Source organism: Columba livia, chromosome 2 (assembly GCF_036013475.1).
Source record: "Columba livia isolate bColLiv1 breed racing homer chromosome 2, bColLiv1.pat.W.v2, whole genome shotgun sequence".
Taxonomy (NCBI): Eukaryota; Metazoa; Chordata; class Aves; order Columbiformes; family Columbidae; genus Columba; species Columba livia.
Genome location: NC_088603.1, coordinates 39,438,011 through 39,465,340, shown reverse-complemented (window position 1 = coordinate 39,465,340; position 27,330 = coordinate 39,438,011). Strand labels below are relative to the sequence as shown.

The 27,330-nt window shown below is 36.3% G+C and overlaps 1 protein-coding gene across 1 annotated transcript in view; it reads right to left on the bottom strand.

The window, feature by feature from the left end:
* KCNH8 (potassium voltage-gated channel subfamily H member 8) overlaps positions 1-27,330 on the bottom strand; it is a 189,875-nt gene that overhangs the window by 116,541 nt on the left and 46,004 nt on the right. The window contains exon 2 of the mRNA XM_065051531.1: positions 7,171-7,404. Within this exon, the coding sequence (XP_064907603.1) occupies positions 7,171-7,404 (234 nt within the window). The remainder of the gene's footprint in view (positions 1-7,170; positions 7,405-27,330) is intronic.

Here is a 27,330-nt window from a genome sequence, read left to right as displayed (position 1 = left end):
AATAAATTGTGTTGCTATTGAAAGCCATTAGCCAATGTCACCACGAGTGTCACCAAAACAAAGTCTCAGCACTGTTAGTTAGTAAGCAGTAGTCGTGTTGAAGCCTCATCAAATTACAGAAAAAGATCTCAGATGTTTTAGATCACATTGCACAGAAAGAATTTTACTGCCTTTGTTTTTTTTTAGCTTCTAACTGAAGTTCACCCCCTTGTTTTTTGTCCTCACAGGCTTTCAATGACTGCTTCACCTGAAGCTCCCCAGAGCTGTCTGCCCCATCTTTCTCTTCTGCTGCAGAAGCTGGAACTGTCTTGCAAACACCTGTACACTTCAAGGCTACACATTACCTTTCATCAGAGGCTATGGGCCAATCAAGCAAAGTGTTTGGACAGAAAAAGAGGCCAAAATTCCTTTTTATGTTGTGAAACAGAGGAAAATGATGGCATGCCTTCTGTCTACATCCACAACTATATTGCTTTTTAAGAGAAAGACTTTTCAAAGATTAGTGAAACTTCCTAATGCTTACAGAGCTATATGGAAGGGGAGAAAAAAAAAATAAATAAAAAAATAATGAAAAAAAGAAAGGAAAACGGAAAAAAAAGATGATGCTTTTATAAAGATACAAATTATTGTTTATGGCTCACGTTACTGCAATTAGATATTACCATCAGATTAATTTTTCAGTATTGTTTGTTCTTTTTATTCCCCTCCTCCTGTATTTTGTAGTATTATTTAGATAATGTGAGCAAACCAACCACAAAAGCTTTTTAGCTTTCTTATTTTTAAGGCCGCGTTTTTAAGGCAGAGCAGCAGTGGAACAATAGTGAGGTCATGTTGCTGTGAACTATCCTTCCAAGCAACTTGCCAAGAGACTTCACCTACGGTAGTAACTAGACATCACTAGAAAATTGATGCTTCTGTACAAAATTTTTTTTCTATTTTTTTCCAATTACAAAATTCTAATAAATGCCTCTTCTCTAACTTCTGGGTTTAAAATTTCCCAAACACGTGGTGGATTTCAGATTTGTTGAAACAGGGAGTCAGTTCATATTGAAAAGGTACCATACAATGCCTGTGTTTCAAAATGCCACAGGATATTTTCAGAAAACAAGTAGGTTTTTAAACTTCTTGATGGAAAAAAGGGATATCATTTCTGCAGTGAGCAAAATACTTTTTGTAGAGTAGAAAAGCTTTAAGAAAACTTAATTTTGTTTCATTTTAAAGGAAGTAAATTTTCTTTACATTTCTTTGTAATTAATTAAATCTTCTATAATTTGAAGATTAAACTCATAATCTTAAAAAAAACTTTCTTTGTTTACTTAATGCAAATCACACATTTACTGCAAATGATGTAACACAATCTTTGTTATCCTGTAGCCATATTATTCAACTGCAACCATGGCAGAGGCAATAGATGATGTCTCTTGGCTTGAGACATATTTCGTTTGTCTGTGGCTGTCATTGCTGCTGACATGAAAACATTGTTACACCTAGTCTTAAAATTACCTTTTGTCTGATGGTATTGCCTAACATAGTAAGAATCTCTTTCACCTTTTCTCCACTCATACAAAATAAAGTAATACCTTGGTTCTGACATTCTAGGTAAGGATACAAATTTATTAAAACACATGTTCTCCTACACTGATGAGAAGAGCCAAAATACCTTGATATAATCATATGACTCTTAAAATTAATGTAGGCAAGCAACCAAACAAAAAATCCCCAAACAAAACAACATCAACCACTCAATAACCCCCCCAAAAACAAACAACAAAAACCCCTGCAAACCAAACCCACACCTGCATCCTGCCTGCCTTTACCAAATCTTCTTGGGCCAAGAACTACGAGGCACATGCCTAAGACATACCTCAGAAAGAGTGTAAATCAGTTTACGTGTAGAAGATGACAAGGCGCCCCTTGAGTCCCCATGGTCTATCACATACAAAGCAAGCTCTGCTTAAAGCCAAGTCTTAAGGCAACTTGTAATGGTGGTCTGAGCAACACCCACTCACTACAGTCCTCTTACAACAGGGATCTTTCATTGTTCACAGAAGCCTGCACAAACATGCCTTTTGCTGTGGTGCGCAGATACAATGAATAACAAGGTGAAGCCCCTCAAATATCCATAAATCAGAAGTGGCTATTGCTGATTACATAGCATTTCACACAATTTACACATACACAGAAAGAGGCCAATTTCCTTATGATGAGGGAAGGTTGTAGGACTACCGCAGGTCTTAAGAAGGTGTGTGTAAGAACAGATCTCTTTAAATACCACAAAATCAGTTTTGAGACATAGAAGATGAGTCTGATGGGATCATAAGGGAACCAACATATGACCTTGGAGAGCTTAGGCTTGACTAAGTAAATCATTATAGGGTTTATTGTAGTATCCTCTTAGGCTGCAACAGAAATGGAAAAAATCCACAATGCTGCTTGTTTGTAGTTCAGTCTGGGGGGTTGCAAATACCTTATTTAACTACATGTACTTGCTGTTGATTAATTTCTGCAGTGGTCTGGCAGGGAGAAAAAGAAGGGTTGGTGTAAACATAGTTTCTCAGCATAGTGTCTGTCTGCTTTTAGATGACTCAAAGAAAGAGATCCAGTGAGTGAGTTATTTTCTCATAACTCACTTGAATTCAAAAAGGTTAGTTTGCATTCAATTGTCATACCTGACAATTTAATTTGTTGCAGATGTTTTGAAGAAAGCATAGAATTAATAAAAGAAAAAATAATTTAAAAACTCAGCTCCTAAGCTATATAATTTTAAAACTTTCTGAAGAAATCAGCAATCATAAAAAATTCCTGTCTTTTAATAGTTTCCTTTTCTGTTTGTCTTCAATAACCCAATACAGCTCTGATGAATAAAAAGTTAGAAACTGAATGAAGAATCAAACCAAATACTGAAACTATGATGAAAAGTGTATTTTGAGTGGGATTTTTAAAAGACATTTCTTTCTGAACTTGTTGGTGGTGGTGTCACAGTTCTAATACTGCTCTGTGCTAACATGGCAGAAAATACCCTGGATGAGAAGGTACAGCCAGTTTATCCTATGCCAAGGATTTAGTAAAATGCCAAAAGGAAAACACACATAGAGAAAAGTTCCTAATCATTCTACTTCTAGTCATTCCAGGAGGATTGTTTTCTAGCTTGTTCAGAGTACAACTGTTATCACCCTCCTGCTAAGATCCAAACCCAAATGACAAAGAAAATGAAATCCTGCATTTCATCCTACAGACAGGTAATCCATTTTGCTCATCTCCCTACCCAACTCCTTGCACGCCACTCTTACTTGTGGCAGTGTCAACTCAGAGCAGTTTGGAACTTCCATGAAATTGTATGTGAGTTGCTGGAGTTGCTTTAGTTATAACAATCATTCCTTTAACTAACAGTTACTGAGTATAAGTATTATGTGAACTCTTAAACGATGGTTAAGGAACCGTGAAAGGCCCCATATTCAAGCCTACTAAATTCAGATCAAAACTAGTATGAGCTTTAAGTCCCAGGCTTGAATCACTACTTGTTTAGAATGAACAGTCTAATTCAATGACAAAAAACAATATCAGTTTTAAACTGAGTTTAAATCAAATACAAAATACTGAGAAATGTGGCAATTAAGAAATGAACCCAAATTTAATTTTGGAAGCTTGAATTTCTATCTCAGAAGAGGAGACAAATATAGGGGCGGCAGGGGGGCAGGGAGAAGGAATATTATTTACAGATTTCTAGGTTCTACATTTTAGATCAAATCCAGAAGAAGAAACCAAGAATAAGTTATTATGTTCATACATCTATTTTCCTCATAGTCATTTCTCATCACAAATTTGTACTCATTATTAAGCTTTCAAGAAGTATGTTAAGGACATTTCAGTCTATTCTGTGATCTCAGAATTATCCCTGAAGCTGAACTTCTATACCTGAAGTTATGCCTGAAATTGTATGTTTGGTCTTGTAGCTAGGACTACAGAGCAAGGCTGTACCTCTAAATATTGGACTAAAGCCAGATATCTAGTTTCACTTTGACAACCCAAGGTCCTAACAAGACACTGAAATGTAACCCTATGACAACTGGACATTGCTAGTTACTTGTCTTTCATTGAGCTATGCTCTTGGCATTACAATGGGCAGTAGCCCAATTGACAATTATTTTCAATATCAGGTAAGCCTGGAGGTATTTATGCAGTCAGCCTCACTTCTGTTCCTGGCAAAATTATGGAGAAGATTGTTCTGGGAGGTATTGAAAAACATCTGAATGACAACGCAGTCATTGGTCACAAGCAGCATGTGTTCATGAGGGACAAGTCTTGCTTGTTCTATGACAAGGTTACCCACCTAGCTGACCAAGGGAAGCCTGTCAATGTGATCTTTTTGGTTTTCAGTAAAGCTTTTGGTGCTGTCACTCACAGTACTCTCATGGACAAAATGTCCAGCACACAGCTCGGTAAGCACACAATGCAGTGGGTGAGTGATTGGCTGATGGGCCAGGCTCAAATGGTTCTAGTAAATGGGCTTATGCTGAGCTGGCAACCAGTCACTAGTGGGGTTCTGCAGGGATCCATCTTAGGGCCAGCACTCTGATGTCTTTAATAAATGACTTAGATCCTGGACTTCAGGAATTACTAAGTTTGTGGATAACACAACTGTGAGGAGCTACCAACACTCTTGAGGGCAGAAAGGCCCTGCAGAGGAAACTGGACAAACTGGAGAACTGGACAATCACCAACTACATAAAGTTCAACAAGAGCAAGTTGAAGGCAAGTTGAACACAGGCCAACAGTGTGCCCTGGTAGCCAAGAGGACCAACTGTGTCTTGGGGTGCATCAAGCACAGCATTGCCGTCTGGATGAGGGAGGTGATTGTCCCACTCTGCTCTGCACTGGTGCGGCCTCACCTGGAGCCCTGTGTGCAGTTCTGGGCACCACGGGATAAAAAAGATATAAAGCTGCTAGAGAGTGTCCAGAAGATAGCTATGAAGTTGGTGAAGGGTTTGGAGGGGAAGCTGTATGAGGAGTGGCTAAAGTGGCTTGGTTTGTTCAGCCTGGAGAAGAGAAGACTAAGTGGAGATCTCATTGCAGTCTACAGCTTACTCACAACAGGATGAGAAAGGGTAAGTACTGATCTCTTCTCTTTGGTGACCAATGACAGAACTCCAGGTAATGGCAGGAAGATGTAACAGGGGAGGTTTAGGTTGGACATTAGGAGAAGGTTCTTCCCCCAGAGGGTGGTGGAGCACTGGAACAGGCTCCCCAGGGAGGCAGTCGCAGCCCCAGGCCTGACAGTGTTCAAGAAGAGACTGAACAACGCCCTCAGACACATGGTGTGAACTGTGGGGTTGTCATATGCAGGGACAGGAGCTGGACTCTATGATCCTTGTGGGTCCCTTCCAACTCAGGACATTCTATGATTCAGGGCCATTATTCCCAAAGTTCTTGTGTCTTAAAATATTTTAAAAACATGTTTCTGCAACAAGGCCTCTTTTTTTTTTTTTTTTTTTCCCCTGCCAATGTTGACTAAGCTTAACTGCTTTAGAAGTTCAATTTCTCTTCTAAAAAAAACCCCAAAACACATCAAATCCAAAACATGTAGCTAAAATGGATGATTTATGAAATTTGATGCCCACACTTTGTAGCTCTGCTGAAAAAAACAAGGCTAGTTTTTAAGATTTTTTTTTCTTTATTCAAGAACAGTCTCATGTTATTTTAATACCTATTCATTTCTGTTTCGCAATAGTACAGGAATACAAGAAAATGAAAAATATAATAAGTAGTCTGGGAAATTTATTCATACTCAGAAAATATCTTGAAATGGCTTCCAGTCAAATTATACGCAGGGATGCAAGTAAGAGGTTATTGTAGGAATTTTTTCATCCTAAACAATTTCTCTATATCTATTTATCTGTGGTTCAGCTAAATCATTGATAAGCAAACTGATCCAAAAATTTTTCTTTCTGTCTGTATTAATCATACCTGTTATACATTTGAAGCACCTCTTCAAAGTGAAAAGGAATCACAATTTATCATTCAGGACCAAGCAGTAAAATTAATATGTTAGCTTTGCATCTTTCATTTAGATTAATTGAAATCTCTTCTCACTGTGCCCACTCATCACTGTACAACACTGGAGAAAAACAGTTCTTATTTTTCTGGATTAAGATTATTTTTCCGTACATACAGACACAATTTACAAATTTGAAACTACTTTATCCAAACAACCTTCCTGAAACATGAGTTCAAGGTACTATAGGAATCTCTTCTAACTGCTAAAAAACAACAACAACCACACCTAGAAAGATAAGAGAAGGAAGATTTTAGCAGCATCTTCATAATAACTTCAAAACTTCATACTGTGAAAAACAGCAGTCATCAACACAAGCCAGCTAAGCAACATTTCTCTCTTTCGTCCAAGCGAGGGAAAGTAAAGCTGCCTTCTCTTAACACCCTAAATCATTGACTATCTTGTCAATATGTCCTTTTTACTCTCAAAAAATAACTTTTAAAAATATTTAATGCAACAGGAATAATACTCAAGGGGAAAATGTTTCATTATCAGAGACATAAATAGGATCTATGAGGAAAGCACATAAGCTAAACATGTGCCTAGAAATTCTAGCCTGATATAAGTGAAAGAAGCTGATGAGTATGATTGTAGGCTACTTTCTTCCCTTGCTCACTCATCTTGACTATGAAATTATAAATGCCTGATCATAGCAGTGAAAGCTTTGGCAGTGCAATGTAAAATTTAGTGAAGTCATAATTAAGTATGAATTTTATAATAGTTATAGTTTCTGAAAATCATTATTATTGTATTCAACAACTGTCTTCCTTATTGTGATTATTAATATCAATGTTTGAATTACAGTTTCAGCAATCAGGGGTAACTATTTCAGTATAAGAAAAAGTAGAAAACAGTGTCAGTGCAGATAGCACAGTATCTCACAATACAGCTTAAGACCCCGAATTTCTTCTGTGCAGCTTTGTAACTTGTATAGTTATATAAAATCAGTAACACTAATATAAACATAGTCTCAATGTGTACCCAGCTGTCTTTATTCAAACCTATTACTCTAGGCCTGACTATAGGCATATAAAATCATTACACAGAAATGCATACTGTATATTATATGCATTAATATTTATTCTTTGAGGCTAAGAAAACGGGAAAGAAAAACTTACCATTCTTCTTATAGAACATGATTTCTCCCTTGAATTCTATCTTTTCCTCCAATGATTTCTCAATTTGAAGAATCATCTGCTCATTTGTTTCACCACCAAGTAAAAATTTACAGCTGCAGCTCTTCTGCATGACTTCAGTTCGTGCAAATCCAGCAAGCTCACAGAAGCCATCTGAGCAGTAAACAATAGGGAATCCTTTAGCCACCTGAGCATTTGCAAGGATGAAGTTACTATCTGTAGAAGAACACAAAAGGAAAACTTGAATTACAGTCTGAATTCTGTATCATTCAACATAATACTTCCTTTAGCTTCATAGGAAGGCACAACTGGGTGTACATTTAAAAACAAAGTCTCAATTGCCTGCAAACAAGAATGCAACTTCTGTTTTTAGATCATTAATCTGAAATGAAACCAAGTCTAAGTCTCCACAGAACACCTTCGTATGATGGGTCCTCATGGCTATGTATAGCTTACCTCATTACATCCTAAAGAATTATCTACCAAAAATGCCTTTGGCATGGATGTTAGCACAATAAAACAACCAATTGAGCAAAGACTGCTGATGAACGCAAAAGCCTTGGAGAAATTTCAAAGATGCTATATTATGCTGCCACTCAGACTCCTCTGCAGTCTCAACAGACACACCTATGTCATAAGAAAAGTCAACCTCTGTATGCTCTTAATAAGCTAAAGGTGATATTTGTCAACAATAAAATGCATTTATTTTATATAATTTTGCAAGGGAATCCTTAAAAGTAGAGTTGAGGGACATTCTGGGGCTACATGGAACATGGAATTATTTGTCTTTTGTTTTATTTATTTATTTATTTTTTAGTGTGCAGGAAAAACAATTCATTCAAAAGCACTCTCAGCTGCCTTCCAGAGCCCCACTGTATTTCGGTATGAAACAAGCACATGAAAGATTTACCACCATGTTTTAACTTAACGTGCTTTATATTTTTTCAGTGTATTTAAGATGCAACTAACATGTATGATAAAGTCAAGAACAGTATATCAAGGTGGACATCAATCAACAAAAAATGATCTTCTAATTTAAATTCAAATCTTTGGAAAGTCTTGTCACCTAATAGCTCTTTTCTATCCCTTGCTAAAATGTCTTCGTAACTTTTGTACCTTAAACTCTCACCTTCAGGTTACATCAACAGCTCTAGCACTTTACGATCTTTTTAACTTAGCATCAAGATTCCTTCCAGATAATTTATGAAGTTCTCATACCATTTTTCTTGCCTGTGTTTCCTTACCTTGAAGTGAAAAAATAAACAAACAAAAAAGTTGATGGGAAGAATCTGTCTACATTTCACATTGAGGGAAGAAAAATATTTTTTGCCAATGCTTATTAAGGAATGTTTACCTTACAACTTGCTAGAGGGAGCTTAGGAGCAGTCTAGTCCCAAGACTAGACCTCTCATTTTTCAGAATTATGTGCATGTGGATGCAAGTGTGTGTGTATTAAAGGAAAAATAATATTAGCTAACCCAGAATCCCTTGACAAATATTCATAAATTTAAAGAAAAAAAAATGAACTATTTTCATGGAAAACTCAGGTTGATATGCCTAATCCCCATATAATGATATATTATTAATAAATGTGGAAGGTAGGTACAGAATTAATAAACTAAAATTGAAAAAAAAAGAGAAGGTTTGGTTTAACCTTAACTGTGACACAAGTTCTACAACTATGAAATTCCAATAATTTCAGCTATATTAGTCTTTATTTATCCCAGAGATAAACTACTATGGTTGATATTGTTAAGATCTCAGTATTTTAAAGACAATCCTGAGGTTTTTAAATTATCAATTTGCTCTTAAGACTTTGCTTCAGTTGCTCACCATTTGCTTCAGTCTCATTAAAGTCTTTCAATAAATGATTGCTATATTAAAACAGACTTTTCTCCTTTACCTAATAATGCGATTTAAAAATGTATTTTGGTTCAGTGCAGTGCTTGACTTAGCCTGTCATTTTTATTTGTCTAACTAGGGAATAAGTATCATTACCATTCATGCACTGACATACTGCTCCCCCTGTCAACACAAAACTAAATCCCAATACTGTCAAAAGAGTTAAAATCATATGCTTGCAGTGCAGTTTAATGATGGTGTTACAGTGTAAGACCTGCAGATCATACATTCCAAATGCATCTGTAGCTATCAAATTAATTTACTCCTGGGTTTCTTATTGTTTAAGATATAATTATGTGACGTAAAGACCTTTTTTTTTTTTTTTTTTAAATTCTAATTGTTGTGAATTGCATAAGGCAGAATATAAAACACTGAAAGGACAGAAAGGGCAGGGAGGATGTTCTCAGAGCGCAGGAATGTTTGAATATCATTATGAGCAGGAATACACCGGAGTTTACCAAGCATATAATGATTTTATGGAAAATTTAAGATGGCCAAACTCTGCTGTCATTTATATCAAAATAAGCTGCAGGAAAATACAACCAGAATTACATTTTCTGTTTTTCTGGAGCTTGAAGTTTAAATCAAATGATGAAAGATATGCCTGCAATCTCAAATTAATAGACTAAAAGATATATTTAAACAATTTATTGAAAAAATTGCTTTTAATGTTTAAGGATCAAGCAACAAAATTTTGCCCAACAATCATTTGTTTAATTAAATTCTTCAGTAATACTTAGTAAGTGATAACTAACAATTCCCTATTATACAAAGTAAAAAAAAAAAAAATCTTTAAATATTCTAGTTAAAAGTTTCTTTACTTCTATAATTTATTTTCATAGATTGGAGTCTTTAACATCACTTGCTATTCTTAGTGCACATAAAGCACCACAAAATATTTCAAAAAACAGGAACCAAAGGTGAAATGGATATAATTCAGGCCTTAATGTGACACAAATAACAAACTCAGAATTTATTTCTGTGATCTTCAATAATAGCTACCTAGATCTTAAAATCAAGAGTGGGAAGAATGACATTTTATTCAGTATAATTTATTAGAAACCTATGGACAGCACTTTCGCATATCTTTGAACTTACAGCAGGATTGTTGCAATGAGTGACAAATTTATTAGTTTGTCTATTTTGTCATATCTTTGTGTAGATGGAGATACTTCCAATTTGCCAATGCTTATTAAGGAATAATAATAAATAAGAATAATAATAAAAGAAGATGTTGAATTCCATATTGTTCTTTCAGCACATCAGCCTGAATATTCAGTCATTTTATTAAGGATGGTTGATAGTACTAGATTACTGGTATGTTGTTTTTTTAAAGACAAAAAAACATATCCAAGCAAAATTCAAGATCTATTGAGAAAGATGTAATCTTGATCCTTTGGGACTTCTGGGACTCTTTAGGAGTACAGAGCATTTACAGCAAAAGAGTAGAACTGCTGCAAATCTTTGTACAACCTGAAAGAACAAATTTTGACAAAACCATGAGTAGCAATCTTCAGCTCAGAAATTTTTAAGTGCTGTTAGTCTGTGCAAAATAAAGAAAAAAAAAATATCAAATTTTGTATTTGTACACTTAGTTGTATGTTCAAGGCTGCATATGTTATGTAAAAGTGATTTAGACATGCTTCTATTAAAGATGGGACAAGAAGCCTAGACACAAAAAAATCCAACAACTTTCACTAAGTTTTCCTTAGAAACAAGTCAGCAGAGATGATCAGTATGACAGAGGTATGTCACAATAATTCAGCATGATTTAAAAGCATATTTGTTTCAGCTATGCTTCTTTTCCTTTGCATTAATTTTCTATGAAGATCAAATTACTTTTTCCTGTGATAGTTCAAAGGGAGAATATTCGGAGCTTGCGTGCCTGCATTTGATTTGGAAACAGGATATATTGGAGTGGATAGGACATTGATCAGCAGAAGAATGACATTACTTCCAGAAACCTCTGGCAAACATATAGAATAAACCTGGAGACAATTAAACAAACTGAACTAGAACCATACTAATTACACCTCCAATCACAGGCTTACACACCGTTGTCCTGTGTCAATGACTATACTGATACCCAAACATTATAACTGAAGAAACAGCACAAGTTTCTGTTACATGCCATCTGATACAGAGACAGCTTCGTTAAACATCCCATGACAGAGTTTTATAACTCAGATGATTAAAGGAAAAGACCGTTATGCAATTCTCTCTTTGTAATTAATGCTCACAACTTATCTGACTGTTTGTAATAAGACCACATTATAATTAAACTCAGCACTCCCTTGACAAAAAGCTTTTTGCTTTATTATTGTAGCTATGTCTGCTATAAATCTCGTTGTTGTGTTTCCCCAGATCTTGTAACAGTTCTTTTCAGTCAAAGTCCAAATGGTTTCTGCAAGTCTTCATATTTTCAGTGAAGATCTATCTCACTTCTTATGCAACTGAGCACAGCCAACCACCATTCTAGTTTTAAATATTAAACTATTTATGAATTAAAAAGGAAGAAAAAAAAAAAAACACCCTACAAAGGAAAAAAAAAAAATCCCCAGCAAACAAAGAAACTGCATTATGAAACAAATGACTAACATAGTTACTCTACTGAATGGAGAACAGTCCGTAATTCTGGATGAAGTGATTTACTGCATCTAGGTTTGATTCCACAGTTCCTACATGGACAGCTTAAAAAGGGAAGTCTCATTCCAGGTTCACGTAAATTACTGTTACAGATAGAAGGATCACATTAACAGTTACAATTGCCTAACTGAATGATTAAAAACAGCATATGAAAATATTTAGCTTTATGTCAGTACATTTAGATGGAAGTAGGTTTAATTAGAGTTCGAGCTCATTTACCAACTACTATACTTTGAATCTGATTGAGACCAAAATTATTTTATGATGCATACACTTCCAAACTTGAAAGTTCCTTTTGAAAATCTCAGTGCTGTTAACTGGGTCACTAATGTGAGGTTAAGATTTACTCAGATCTAGGTGAGCTGGGAAGAATGTATATTGATTATACTGGTACCTCTTCCCATTCTTCTCTAAAAACCAATGTATATTCCAATGAGTTTACAGTTCTACAGCAAAAGGTAGAATTATTGCAAATTAACCTGCAAGTATGGACTAATGAAGGACCCATCATTGTAAGCTTTATAATTGACTTAATTGGTCAAGTCGTTTCAAATAACAGCTGACATTACCAGGAAATACATTAATAAAATTGGGCAACAGTTACAAATTTGGAGTACAAAACAATATTTGAAGTACCTAGCTCTATGGGCTCAGGTCAAGGGTGAGCTGCTGCATCTCTCACTTAAAGAATCACAGAATCATTTAGGTCAGAATAAAACTTTAAGATCATCCAGTCCAACCATAAACCTAACACTGCCAAGTCCACCACTAGAGCACGTCCCTGAGTGCCACATCTACATGTCTTTTAAGTACTTTCAGGGAAGGTGACTCAACCACTTCCTTGGGCAGACTGTTCCAATGCTTGATAACCCTTTCAGTGAAGAAATTTTTCCTAATATCCAAGCTAAACCTCTCCTGGTGCAACCTGAGGCTTTTTCATCCTATCCCTTGCTACTTGGGAAAAGAAACTGAAACACACCTCGCTACAACATCCTCCTACTGAGCCTCCTTTTCACCAGGCTAAACAGCCCCAGTTCCCTCAGCCCCTTCTCACAGGACTTGTTCTCTAGATCCTTCAGCAGCTTTGTTGCTCTTCTTTGGATGTGCTCCAGTACCTCAATGTTGCTGTCGTAATGAGGGGTCTGAAACTGAACACAATACTCGAGATGGGGCCTCACCAGTGCTGACTACAAGGGAACAATCACTTTCCTAGTCCTGGTGACCACACTATTCTTGATGCATATCAGGATGCCACTGGTCTTCTTGGCCACACTGCTGGCTCATGTTCAGCCAGCTGTTGACCAACACCTCAGGTCCTTTTCTACCAGGCAGCTTTCCAGCCACCCTTGCCTGAGTCTGTAGTGCTGCACAGGGTTGTTGTAACCCAAGCACAGGACTCTGCACTTAGCCTTGTTGAACCTCATACAACTGGCTTCAGCCCATTGATCCAGCTGGTCCAGATCCCTCCGTGGAGCCTTCCTACCCTTGAGCAAATCCACAGTTCTGCCCAATTTGGTGTCATCTGCACATTTACTGAGAGTGCACTCTATTCCCTTGTCCAGGTCATTGAAAAAGATACTAAACAGAACTCTCCCCAGTACTGAGGCCTGCGGAACATCACTTGTGACCAGCTGCCAACTGGATTTGACTCTCTTCACAACTCTTTGGGTCCATCCATCCAGACAGTTGTTTATCTAGCAAAGAGTACACTCATCCAAACTCATAAATAATTTAAAGTGGCTTGGTGAGCACCTCTGCCAGCTTTCTCAGTACCATTGGATGGTTCCTATCTGGCCCCATAGACTTGTGTGTGTCTAAGTGGTGCAGCAGGTCACTAACCATTTCTGCTTGGATTGTGGGGGCTTCATTCTGCTCCCTGTCCTTGTCTTCCAGCTCAGGAACTAAAACTGCACTGGCAAAATAAATTCTTGTTATGTAGAAAATTTCTGAATTCAGAAGCTGAAAAAAATCCAATTTCACTTCCCATTTACAATAATATTTAGTCTCACATAAATACTTTACTGGGTACAATATTTATAGCTACAAAAAGAGTTTATCTGTAATGCAGTTCTATGTAGAGACATCCAAGGAAAACTTGGACATCTGGATCCAAAATCATTCCCTAGTCTTATTGATAAACACAGATCATAAGCCATTTAAGAGACTCAGTGTTTAACGATCTCAAACCCAGCCTTCAGTGCCATTAGTGCATCAGGTCAATACTGGAATAATGACTGCAGCTCTTTTTTCATTATCAAAGTACCCATTCCTAGAACAAAGCAGGCCAAAAAACAGTATAGATGGAAACAAAACTGAAAACAAACCCAAAAATAACCCTTAAGGTGAAATGGGCTCCTTGGATCCCAGCCAGGGGCAAGGGGAGGGGGGCACAGAAAAATCACTCCTCTGTTAGAAATCTCTATGTTTTCTTTCCTTTTCTAATCCCAATCTCATTTGTATCCACCTGAATTCTGAAGTACAAGGACTGAGAAGGACTTTGCTAAAACAGTAACAATGCTGTTACTGCTAATTTATCACAGACCACCTTCCAAATAAACAACCAGCGCAATTATAATGCGTAAACTAAAGGAAAGGAATCTTGAGCAGAGATGACTTTGACATTCTTCAAAATTAAACTCCACTAGCAGAAGCAGACATCTACCCCTTTGCCTCAGAAGGAAATATCAGCTAGCTTAAGATATGTCTTTTTACTTTTCTTTCTTAATATTCAGCTGGATTTACTCATTCACATTAGACATATTGTGCAACAACAATGAAATATTTCTTTTACCACACTTAAGCATTTCTGATTTTGACAAAATTCTATTTTTCAGTAAAAAAACATTACATTCTATTTAACCAGCTATATTTATTATCGATTGTGCGGTGACTGTCAGCATATAGTGCTGGTATAACTTAAACTACATTGCAGCAGTCAAATATTTACATGCTAGCGTACAGTTTCATATGCATTGAAATGCTGCAAGTAAAAAATTACTTGCCAAGGGAAAAGATAGAAAAAATAATATATTAACAGTGAAGAGACACTGCAATTCCTGAGTTGCCAAAGCAAGGTAACAATGTGTGGTGTCGTCCAGAAGTTTCTCAATGGGAACTGAAGGTGCTTGTTTACTTGTCAGAATTGAACCCTCTGTCCCTGAGGAGTTCAGCTGCTGTTTGGTGTTTTTTGCGGATGCTCACTGGAGAGCAGAGTGCACAGATTCTTGCTTCCACAGGAAGCATGTTTTGCAATTTCTCCAATAAAATACATGGAAACTTTAAGTCCACTCACCAGCCACAAGGCCCATTTGTGTCACCCACCTATGTTTAATTTGCTGCTTTTTTCAGACTGTTCTGTTGATTTAAAGTTCACCTGGAGTGGTAAAAATGGAATTGTTATAAGTCAAACTAACACATTGAGTTCTCATATGCTTAAATCATATGGCCTAATGATTTAAGATCCTGGGATCATGATTTAGTTTCAAGTGTTCAACTGAAAGGTTTGCGGATGACCAGTCCTCCTGAATAGAAACATTTTCAAAGACAAGAGACACATTATTGTCAAACATTTACCAATGTGGTACTGTCCATACATTCCTTCATCACCTGTCTGAAACAGGAACAAAATAAGGAGTAGAAAGCTGGTTTGTTTACAGCTGTTTTAAGCATTATGTCACCTACTCACAATTGGTACTCACTTTACAGACATACCAGACTTTCACCACTGCACGATATTTTGTGTCATTAGTGTCCTACACATGCTGTTACTAAGCATTACACCTAAAGAGCCTGTTTGTAATGCTACTGCAGTGAATAGCCCTTTGGATATTTGTCCTCAATGTATGTACTGCTACTGATGTTGCAATATATTCAAACAGCCAATGTTACAGATGCTGATAACAGAGATAGTAGAAGGATACAGGAAATAGATTAATGAACTGTTATTTATACACACCTGAGGGGAATAACTTAACCTAGACATTTTGAACTCAGTGTGAAATGCGTTTAAAGGATGATGTTCCTACCTCTTTGAGATCTAACACTCCATTCTTCTTATGAGAGTATTTTGACTAAGGAGTGGCAGCTCAGAGGCTTGAAAAAATATCCTGATGAGAACTATACTGTGTTGATTTATCTCTATAATTATTATACTTCAATATTATGGTTCCAGGACTCTATGGATAGAAGTACCCATTTTGAGCCTTTGCCGTTTGTATGATCCTCTCAGTCTCTTAAATTAAAGGGTAATCTCGAGTTAATTTTAATGTGGAGAAGAAGCAGACTCCCACGTGCCTATTCCAGTGAAATGAGTTATCTGTAAAACTGCAAGAATTTCCTCATGCAGTTTTCTCAGAGAAGTAACACTAATCTGAAATGATGCTGTGGAAAAGAAAGTCTGTTCAAAGAATGTTCTTCTGACAAACTGACAGAAATTACGTCAAAATAGTTCAGAAAACAATGAACAGCGTCCAGGAAATGTCATTTCCAGAAAAGACAGAGCTCTATACCGCACTGTTTACCATAGCAAAGAGTTGCACTGTGTATCCCAAACGCACACTTTCTGAATCAAAATAGTTCCCACCATCTTAATATAGAGCTTGATGACTTTCTATTCTTGAGCAAGATACATTAAAAACAAAACACACATGTTTTTGGGGTGGAAGAGGATGAGAAGGAGGTTACAGGTGAGAGTAACTAAATGATTGTGTCCAAAAGAAAATTAACTGTCTTGTAGTGGATTTGCCAGGAGAGAATGATCTCAGAAAAATCCAGAGGAAAAATGCTGAAAACTGTGAAAGGTCCAGTGTTGTTGTTGAACAACCAGCAGAATAAACTTAATGGAAATGTTAAGTAGATGCCTGAAGCACATAGACTATTATTTCTTATAATGAACCAACTATGGACCTCCTGAATGATTGACATAGATTAGAGCAGGAGCGCCTGAATATAGATCCAGTGATTTATGTAAGATATCCACATAATCAGATTCCCCAAGCAGCTTCTCCCTTGAAAGACTTGAGGTGAACATCACCATAAAGTGATCTTCTGGAGAAAAATCCAGATATTGGCTAAAGGAATGGATATGGTCTAGTAAAATTCAAAGCATCCAAAACTTCCTTGCAGTAAGAAGTACAGATATACACAGCAAAATTATGGGGGTTTTGATTACCCTAGAAAATGTTAACAATAATTCGGACTAAGTATTGCCTCAGGGAAAGAAAATCAGGCATAGGAAAAGATTACTAAAAACAAACAAGCAAAAAAAAAAAAAAAAAGAAAAAAAAAAAAGAAAAACACCCAAGTCCTAAATTGAACTTCAAACAAAGAACTTGAATAGTGCAGACAAGAGAAGAAACACACCAAAATCATAAAGGGACTGAAGATACTATTTACTCAAAAGCTAGGCCTTTTTACATCTGCTTGTTTTGTTTTATTTCTAGTTCTTTTTAAAGGAAGTAAAGAGGCTAACACAGAAGAATCTTTGGTATTTCCAATTGCAATTTTATGTTCATTCTGTTGTGGAAAAAAACCAATTCCCCTTCCCATCCCTTTGCCCCCAAAACACTGCTTGAATAAAATAAAACTTACAAGAGAAGGAGACTCATATCAGAACAATAAGCCAAAGTTCAGTAACTAATGCATGACCCAAACACCCAACATCCCAGGAAAATGTTACCTATTAACTGTACCGACATGAATCAGTATTGATACAGAATCAAGCAACTTTTCTGAATTTTTTTTTGGTCAAAACATACAAATTACATTTTGGGTTTTGACTAAATCCCTCTTACTGGTCCAAAACAGTTTCATGTTAAAAGAAAAACCCAAAACCAAAAAACAAACAACCAAACAACAACAAAACAATCAACCCCCCTCAAAAAAACCTTGCACGACAGTGCCAACACTATTTTTGTTCCACAGGAAATAAGTTTAAAGATGCTGCAATCAAATTACAGGGAGGTAGTTTAAAGTCTTGCCTTGTTTCCCCAAAACCCAATCTATGAATGGCTCAATCAAACAGCAGAAAGTGCTTGTAGCTGGTTGCAAAGTTTTCATGAAGGAGAGAATAATCTTATCCATTCCAACAGTTTTGAAGTAATTTGAAAAAAGCCAGGTATTTACACCACGGATTGGTCACCTGTCTCACCAAGTAGAAGTGGCACTGAACAAACAGATAATAATACTAAGAACACACAAAAAACCCCACAGTTTCTAGCACAAACTGTGAAAGTTTCTATAAATTACACTTACTGAAAATACCAAAAGTAGAAGAAAGCTATAAGTTACAACATGATTATACTGCCACATTTCCTATGCGACCTGATGGCATAATTTTGGAAATTCACTGTAGTTCTAGATACTGTTTTGAATATTAAAAATAATTCAGGGAGACTGTAAATCAGTTGGAGAATTCAACCAGCAGCATCATATGCAGCAGAAGAAATGCCTTTGTCTATTTTCATAACCTTTTGCAATTCAGGTGACCACAATCTTGAAGCAGTGTAAACCTCTCCCCTTTAGCCAGCTGAACCTCAATATCAGGCTCAGGAGCCTTATCTCCACAGGAATAGCTGAAAGTGACTTCTTCCAAGGGTTACTCAGAATAAGAACCTATATTTATCATATGAGGAGTTTATGTGGACTAAAATCCTTCATGTTTAAGCTAGACTGAAGACTATCTTAAAGTCCAGGGACTAGGTAATACCAGCTAACAAGTAGTGAAAGAATTCAGAAGAACCCTTCCATACTATGTGTATGCAGGTAGGTTCTACATGTTGAGTACCTGCACCTGACCTTGCCCTGTCTTGTCTTCTTAAAAATAAAGGGCATAGAACATCTGTAAGTGAATACTATAGAACTAATTCCTTAACTGGAAATTAATCTAAGGAAAGAGAAAGTGGTACAGTGCTTGCTTTTTTTTTTTTTTAATTTTCTTTTGCTGTTTTTGTCAGTTTTCTTTTTATTCTAACAAAATAAGGTGCATGAAGTAGGAGTCTGACCTACTTGTGGTGCAGGAAGATCACTCCATTTCAGATCTTCCCATATGTGTGAATGTGAGTATCAAGGGCCATTACACATATTGTGCACAATACCATAAATTAATTTTCCTAAGTTACAATAGCAATAAGGATAACTTTGAAAAACTTGGGTGAATACTTGACAAAATCTACAGTTGTTAGTCAAAAATAAAAATGTGTGAAACCTGACCTGTTAAAACAAATACTCTCACACAAGCTGAGAAAACATATGGAATAGTAGATTTACATCCAAAAAAGTAACAAATATTGTGCAGTGCCTTAGGTACCATGGTACCTAAGTCTTAGTAATGCTATGGGACTACTACTTGCAACCCCATAACCCAGGGGCATCAAATTCATTTTCAACAGGCACCACAACAGCCTCATGGTTGCCTTCAAAGGGCCGAATGTAATTTTAGGTCTGTATAAATGTAACTGCTCCTACATTTATACAGTCCTAAAATTACATTCGGCCCTTTGAAGAAAGCCAGAAGGCTGATATGGTGCCTGTTGAAAATGAGCTTAACACCTCTGCCATAACCTTTACCTGTACTGCTGAGGCAATGTTTTCAGAGCCTCTGTAGTATTATTTTTTCCTTTGTTTTTGTCATACTCTTGTTCTTATATTGTTGTTCTTGCAGCCTTGTACCTGCAAGCCTAAATAGTGGTGGGATGTCACAGGAAGCACCTGTCACCGTTTTAAGAATGATCCCTTCAGTACCCTGGTCTCCTTATCTTGCTTTGTAAATTTTAGTTTGCTAGAGAGAACCAAAAGACTGTGCACAACTAAGTAGAGAATAATAAATTAAGTATTTAATAAATATTAACCCAAATAGGTGAACACACAAGCTTAACAAGCAACAAATACATATCACTGCCAGCTAATTCACATATCCCCATCAGTGCTGTTGTGGTTTAATACAACCACAACAGCTGCTCACTCGTTCCCTGCCCCTCTCCCTCCCCCCAAATAGGGTAGAGAATCAAAAGGGAAAGGAGAAACTTGGATTGAGGTAAACACAGTTTAATAAAACAACAAAATACTAATACACTACTAGTGTGTATATATATATATGTATATATATACACACACACACATAGACATAGAATATAAAATAAAAGATTCTCAATGCAACTCCCCAAGAACTCCCTCCACACCAATCAGCCAGCTCCAGGAAACACCACCTGGTCCCAACAGCTGATCCCAGAGAGATAAAAGGAAAAAGGGGCGGGAGGCCTCTGCAAAATTGCAGGATGGCAAAAAAAGCTAAACTAAATGTCCTGAGCAGAACTCCCCCACCTCTGGCAAAAAGAGCAAAGAAAGAAAATAAGTGAGAGAGAGTGAGAGAGACTGGAAGATCGTGCACTCTCCTTAAATATGAAGCATGATGCTAATGGGACGGAATATTCTTATTGATCAGTCTGAATGTCAGTCAAACTCTGCCCCATCTCTGCCTCCCTTCCTCACACCTGTGGGCAAAGTGCTCAGAATGTCCTTGGCTCTCAGAACAAAGCAATTAAAAACATTAACTCTGTTTTGGGGTGTTATCTTCTGTTTTCAAGCTAAGTCCAAATAATGACCATGCTTGTTATGAAAAAGGAAGGTTTCTAACTGCATGAAGAAAATTAACACATTTTCAGTCAAACCAGCACAAGTGCTAATGCCATCATTTAATGGGAACAACCTGTGAGGAGAGTGGGAGACTGTAGAGGAACTCCTGATGAAAGTGTTTAGCACCAGGGCAAAACAAGGTAAAGAATCATCTTCCTCACTGCCACCCGCTGCACTGCAGAAATGCCCTGAGCTCTTCTAGGGATCCTGTTGCTGCTTCTCCCATCTGCACATCAGGGAGAATTTTCCTCTTTCCTTTGCACCCTAAACAAACTCAGTAAATAAAATCTCTCTCCATTTTTTTTTTTTTAACTTGAGTTTAATTCCTGCTGACTAGCAAGCTGAATTCAGCAATCAGATGAGAGAACTTTAGTGCAAGGTATGGGGGGAGGAGGGAGCACAGAGTCTCCCCTTTTAGAGGTGAGCAGGTAGTAGGTCAGCTTGGCTAATTCTTTGTACAGTAATACATTTAACCCACTTTGGGTCAAAGCTGCCGGTGGTAGGGAGCAATTTGACGAGCAGCACAAGGACACAATATTCCAGAAAAAGGGTTTATTTTAACAAACCTGTCAGAACCTGAATGCTGCTGCACTGTTTTCTATATTAATATGGACTCCTGAGTGGGAGTCACGTCAGTGGAAAACTGAGCAGCAGGAGCCAAAAAGAAAATATGTTTCAGGGAAAAATGAAGTCTCTCATCAAGGCAATCATCCAAGCAATAAATAACAAGCCAGCATCTGACGCAGTAATAAATTTGGATTCATTCAGAAGAGGGATAGAATTCTCCCAACCCTTCTAGAACACTTTCAGTCTTTTTTTTTTTTTTATAAGTAAATTTTTTCTGTCTCTTTCTTAAGACTTTCAAATAGTTTTTATCCTCATAATAGACGAAAAGGCCTTTCAGAGAGCTGCCCAAGAACTTCTCTTGCTTCAGAAAAAGTTGATCAGCCTTCTCTCTCTCAGGAAAGACAGATAATCCGTTGCCATTCTCTTAACAAAGCCTTGAATATTAAATTAAGCAAGACTCACTTCTTTTCACACCAGGAGACAGAAGAAATGGAGAGACAGAACTTCGAAACTTGGTTCTGTTTTCCTTTTTAATGGCTATTTATTTCATTCCTCACTAGTTGGTAGTACTGGCATAATTCTGTCAGTGTTATTAACTACCTGCATTTTGTTAGACTTATGATGTAGGACATTTTATGAGCATTTGTGCTTAAAAAAATAGCTCTGAACTGCCTGAATCAGGAAGCAAAATATAACTTAAGAGGTGGAGAGACAGTTGCAATCAGTATAATTAGCTTGCCATTTCTAGAGGATGCTGTAGGATACAGCTGTCTGCACAGGTCAGATCATTAACCTCTTTGCTTTGCTTCCTCACTCTACTTCATTAAAGAAATTCCAAAGGGAAAATTACATAAACAGTGTTTTGCTGATATTACTAAAATACTTTCAGTATCAATATCATTATGAGAGGTAATTTTTTTTTTCAAGAATATCTAGAAGGTTTTTTTTCCATGTATAGAAATTTTCAGTTGATTAAAATCCTATAAAATTAATTTGATTACTGTCATAAGACTAAATGCTGGGTTTTGCAAACTTTTCCATGGGCAATGATTTCCCATCTTTCTGACCCACCAACTAATCTGCTATATGTCAAAGGGTTCTTAAAAATGGGAAATGCATTAGTTATTTATTTGGAAGTACTACTAACTAGCTTTTAATTAAAATTAAAATCTGCCATTATAAATATCTTGTTCATATAACCTCTGCTTCAGAAGGGCATGTTTTGAAAAAAAAAGAATTATCCAAATAATGAAACATGCATGAAATGCAACATTTAAACTGATTTATCAAAATTTCAAATTAAAGGATTTTTGTTAAGTATTTTTGTGGCTTTACAAGAAAAGAAACCAGAAGTAATAATGATAAGCTATTTCTTTTTACAATATCATATGACATGGTAATAAAAATGTAAAACAACACACAGGGAAAAAAACAATTGAGAAAAGAAAGAAAGAAAACTATTTCCCAAAGCTCTTGTTCTTCTCAGGATATAGCCTCACTAGTACATTAACCGACATTTTTGCGGCATGTAGAAAAAGTAAATGTGCTTGGACCTCTGGAAAGTAATATACTGGTAATATTTCAGGAAAGGATTTTCAATTTGGCTTTCCCCCTCCCACAGTTTTCATAAATGAGTGTGAATGGCATTGGAGGACCCAAATGACATAGGCCCTACATTTCCTTCTTCAGAGGCACTCTCAGCAATTTATTTCAGCTGAAGAGGTCATCCAAGTCCCCTACATTAAACAACTGAGTATCTTATTTCTCATCCATTTACCCACCAGACGTGGCCTCCACTGCAGCTGTAGTTCCCCAGATCTACCACTATTTCTTTGGGCAGTCTGAATCCCCAGGAAAGGTGCTTTCTGTTGATTTTTAAGGTAGCTGTCTCTAACTGGATTTATAAAATAGGAACTTATTAGAAATACCATTTGCCTCAAACTTGAATTAAGCAAGGATCTGAGATTCACATATCTTTGATCTTCAGTCTACTGTACTAAAAGGCTGTAAGACACAAAGGTTGGTCACACCAACACCTGCCTTTGCAGCATTTAACAACTAATCTTCTTCCTGGATGATTTTCTCTTCCACTTACACTTTCCTAGAAAAGAACAAGTAGACTTCTTCACAGTTTGGGCTCTTTGATCTTATCCTAGTCTTCAAGAGATATGACAAAAACATAATCCGCTATCAGCTATATGCCCACAGTAGAAAACTGAATAACCTAACAATCATCTGTACTAATTTCAGCTTCCACAAGAAGTGAAGGAAACTATACAGCAAATGTCTAATACGTTCATTTGTAAAGAGAGGTAACCTTAAGGATTTCACTTTACAAATGTATTCCTGTACCACATTACCATTTTTTTAATTTAAATCTGGACATGTTCACATTTTTCAATATTGTATGCAATAATTTGAATGTTTGCGTTCTGCTAATTAGTTGTTGCTCCATTTCTTACTATAATAACATGCTAGACATTTTCAGGCACTGCTCTTAGTTATGCTGTTTCACACTTGAAGAAGTGGGAGCTGATGCTAATTGAGACAATCCTATTCAGCTGGTAAAACTAATGACTAAGTCTCACTTCACCTTATGTAACTGAAACCAAATTAGAAGAGACAAATGACCCATTTTTTCGTTTCTAAATCCACTATGACTTGTTTCTAAAAAAAAAAAAAATACTTGAAAAAAAGTCTATATCTGGCCAAACAATTATATTGTTACATGGACATGTATGCAAGATTTGTATTGATCATGGCATGATATTTCTGTAACTGAGATGTTAATTTACTACAGGATTTTCTCTCTGCAAAATGACAAGTAAAGAGAGAACATATTCATAACAAGATTAATATGCAATTTATAAAACATTTCAAGAATATAATAATTCACAAGAAGCCTGTTTCTCAGCCATGAGACAGATGTGTCTCATTGATATCCCACTGTGTTCAGCATCCCATCTCTCAGAACGCAGAATTACTAATGGTTAACTGACACCATTAGTGATGTGCTGCCTGATGCTTTCACCTAAATAACATTCAGACCAGCTTTGTTTTGAAAGCAAGATTAGGTGCATGCATGCTTCCTGCTTCAGACTTGTGTTTGGTGTATTTGATTTCAAACTTCAGAACTATTTGCAAGGAGAAAACAATTCTAAAGAGGACTTTCACAAAGGAGTTATAGCAAGTCTACTATAGAAGCTCCTTAACTATTAGCCATGGGGGAAACAAAGGTTTTTTGTTTTTGTTTTTTAATAATGGCATTTGCAGCTCCTAGCCACTGACTTTTTAACTGCAGGCCACCATGACAAGACTGTATTCATACCTCCTTTTCTTAAGCTATGGTACTTAAATGCTCTTCATTACTTACTGCCTACATACACCCCTCAAAAATCCTCCAGTTCCTCCCTTTCTTCTTCAGGTCCCTAGCTATTTTAATTTGCTTTCAGTTCTCACATGAAGAGGCAGAGAACATTTTCTTGGCCTGGTGAAAAATGCATGGTGGTTGGTTTGCTGAGGGGGGATAGGAGCTGGACATTTTCCACTCAAGAGACATGGGTAAGCCAAGTGGAACTTCTTTGTAGATGTTGAAAGCCAAACAGTGAACTTGAAGTACTTTATATGGGTTCTGGTTATTTCTTCTGCAGGCCGTTTACACAAACTTACTATTTCTTAAATTATCCAGCAAATTCCCAGGTTTATTTTCTGGGGAAGTGGAACTGAAAGAGTATAATACAGTACACATCTTGCTTTCTCGGAACCAGGGCACAAAGTAGTGATTACCATGATCATAATTAGTTTTAATTCTTCTCCCAAAATTTTAGGATGACACTATATTAAATAATGAAAATAGTGAAAATCTCAATACAAACTTAGTTTTCTTGATATAGGTTTAGATCTGTACAGAATCAGCAAAAATAGCATTCTGATCCATAGTATGCATGTATGCTTTTTGCTGAAGTTGTTAAAATAACCTCAGTTTTTTTTAGTCTGAAGGTGTTTGCTTTAGCTCACCACTGCAAAGTATTTATCCACAGTGTAAGAGTCCATTGTACACACTTCTGTAATTTTACTGGCCAGAAGAGCCCAGATCAGATGTGACTCTCCTCAGAGTATTTGTCCACGAGCAGATACTTACTTTTTATCTTGTATGTGTAAAGTATTTCAGTTGCTGGGCTTTTTAGGTTATATATATATATATATATATATATGTATATTTAAAGATAAAGAGATGTGGGTTTTAAACCTAATTCTTCCTTTGGGATATTAATATGCTCAAAATTAAATGCCAGTCTTAATGGTTCAAAGACAACACACATCTATAACTACAAAGAAAAGGCTGAAATATAAACTCTCAAGCTTGCTATTGACTGGAGATTCCTGGTTACATTCCTTCACAGGCTTCATGCAAGAGCAGTGAGAGCACTGATGCTGAAGTGCTCCTTTGTTCCCATTATTACTATTTCCCCTTCTCCCCGCCAATCTTATTTTTTACTTTGATTTCAAACTGCTGCACAAGTTGTCTCTAGACCTATCATCGCATATTTCCTGTCACAATATACATTAAAAATGTTTACTCTTGTATGATATTAGAAACCTAGGATTAAACTCTGCACTTTTGCTTCCCACAGTTATCTTCCATGTAATAGATGCTGAGTCTGAAAATCTTCAGTAGAATGGAACCTAATAAAATCTTGTTCAAGTGGAACCTGACTGGCCTTTCCTAATGTTTCTTTGGAGTCATAAACATGCATACCCAAATCATGATCTAAAAAGAAAAATAATGATGCTCTGCTATTACTGCTCAAACCTTTTAGCACTTTTTTTAATACTAAGAAGCAGGGCGGAGTAGAGGGGGAAAAAAAACAAAAACAAAAACCCAAAATTTTTTATGCCTCATCATTTGCTCTCTTGATTCCCTATAGAAACAAGTTCATAATGAGATGGAATTAATGTCATTTTAATCAATATATGTTTTTTCCACTTTCAAAAACAGCTTTATCATCTTCATCCTTAAATACATGTATTTAAAATCTCATTTTCCATGCTCTCACTTACTCTGGTACATCTCCAGGGCAATTCATTTGACAGTAATAAATATAACTTACTCTAGAAGAGATGGAAATCTGGAAACTTAGATTAAGCTTCAGTACTTTTGAAAAGTATTTCAGTTGAATCCAGCACTTCTTTTCCCTGGCAGCTGGCAAATTAGATTCTGATTTCAATAATATTAATTTGCATCTCATAAAATATTTTCTGTGGAGACTCAAGGAGAGACAATAATTTTAGGATCACAATCTAGCAATTTACCAATTTTAATAAATTATAATATTGTTATCGAAGAAGAACAGTGGAATGGTAACTAAGGCCATAATAATTTCAGGCTATTGTTAATTTTCGTGTCAATAATAAAATTTGTTTCTAAACTTCCACATCCTCTCTTTTATAAACTGTTTTCTTCTATTTTAGAACAGATGTTACACTATTTATTGTCTTACTATTTTTGGCTTGTTGTTTCATTTTTTAAATCCCTTCTCCCTGCAAAACCATGGTGCCGAACAACATTCAGCTGTCAATCAGAAAATACATGTCAAGCTTAAAACATGCATTGATAGGCTTGTCATATCTGTCTGTTCAGAGGAGAAAGTACAATACTATCAAACAGACAAACTGTTTTGTAAATTAATACACTTTGAACATTTATAATCTCTAAAAGCAAAGCAACACCATGTCACAAGTAAAAGTGCATTAATAGACAGTCCAAAATATTTTTTTATTGAAAAGATATTTCAAACGGACAAAAGACTTTTGAAACTATTGCAATTTCTATGATTTTTCCAATTGCTAAAATGCTGAGCATTATATAAAGTTCAGATTGGAGTGTTTGTGTCTTTTGAGACCTCCCCTGCAATTAACTCTCTGTTGAACTTCTTAAAAATTCCTACTTTTTTCTCTCCAACAACTCTAACTAAATCAACATTTTATCTGGCACCAGACCAGACATAATTCAACTTCTTCATTCTTAACAATTGTCACACCTCTGCAATATTGCATCTGCAAATCACTACCAGCAGAAAAAAATAGAGTTTGGAGAGCAAGGCCATATCCATCACAGGTAGCAATGGAGCCTTTTTACATATAGGAGGACTTTTGATGGCTTTTTTTAAGCGACCTGTGTCTGGTTGAAACTGTGCTGTCTGAGCTGACTGTGCTCCAGCATATAAGGTCTGCTGGATGAAACTGATTATTTAATACTCAGCCCACAGGCCTGATTATCAAAGATTATTTTGTAATTTTGGCAGCTGTGCTTTCACCAGAAGCTAAGTAAAATATAACTGAAGCAAACAGAAAATTCAAAATTAATCAAAACACACAAGCAAGTATAATAGATTT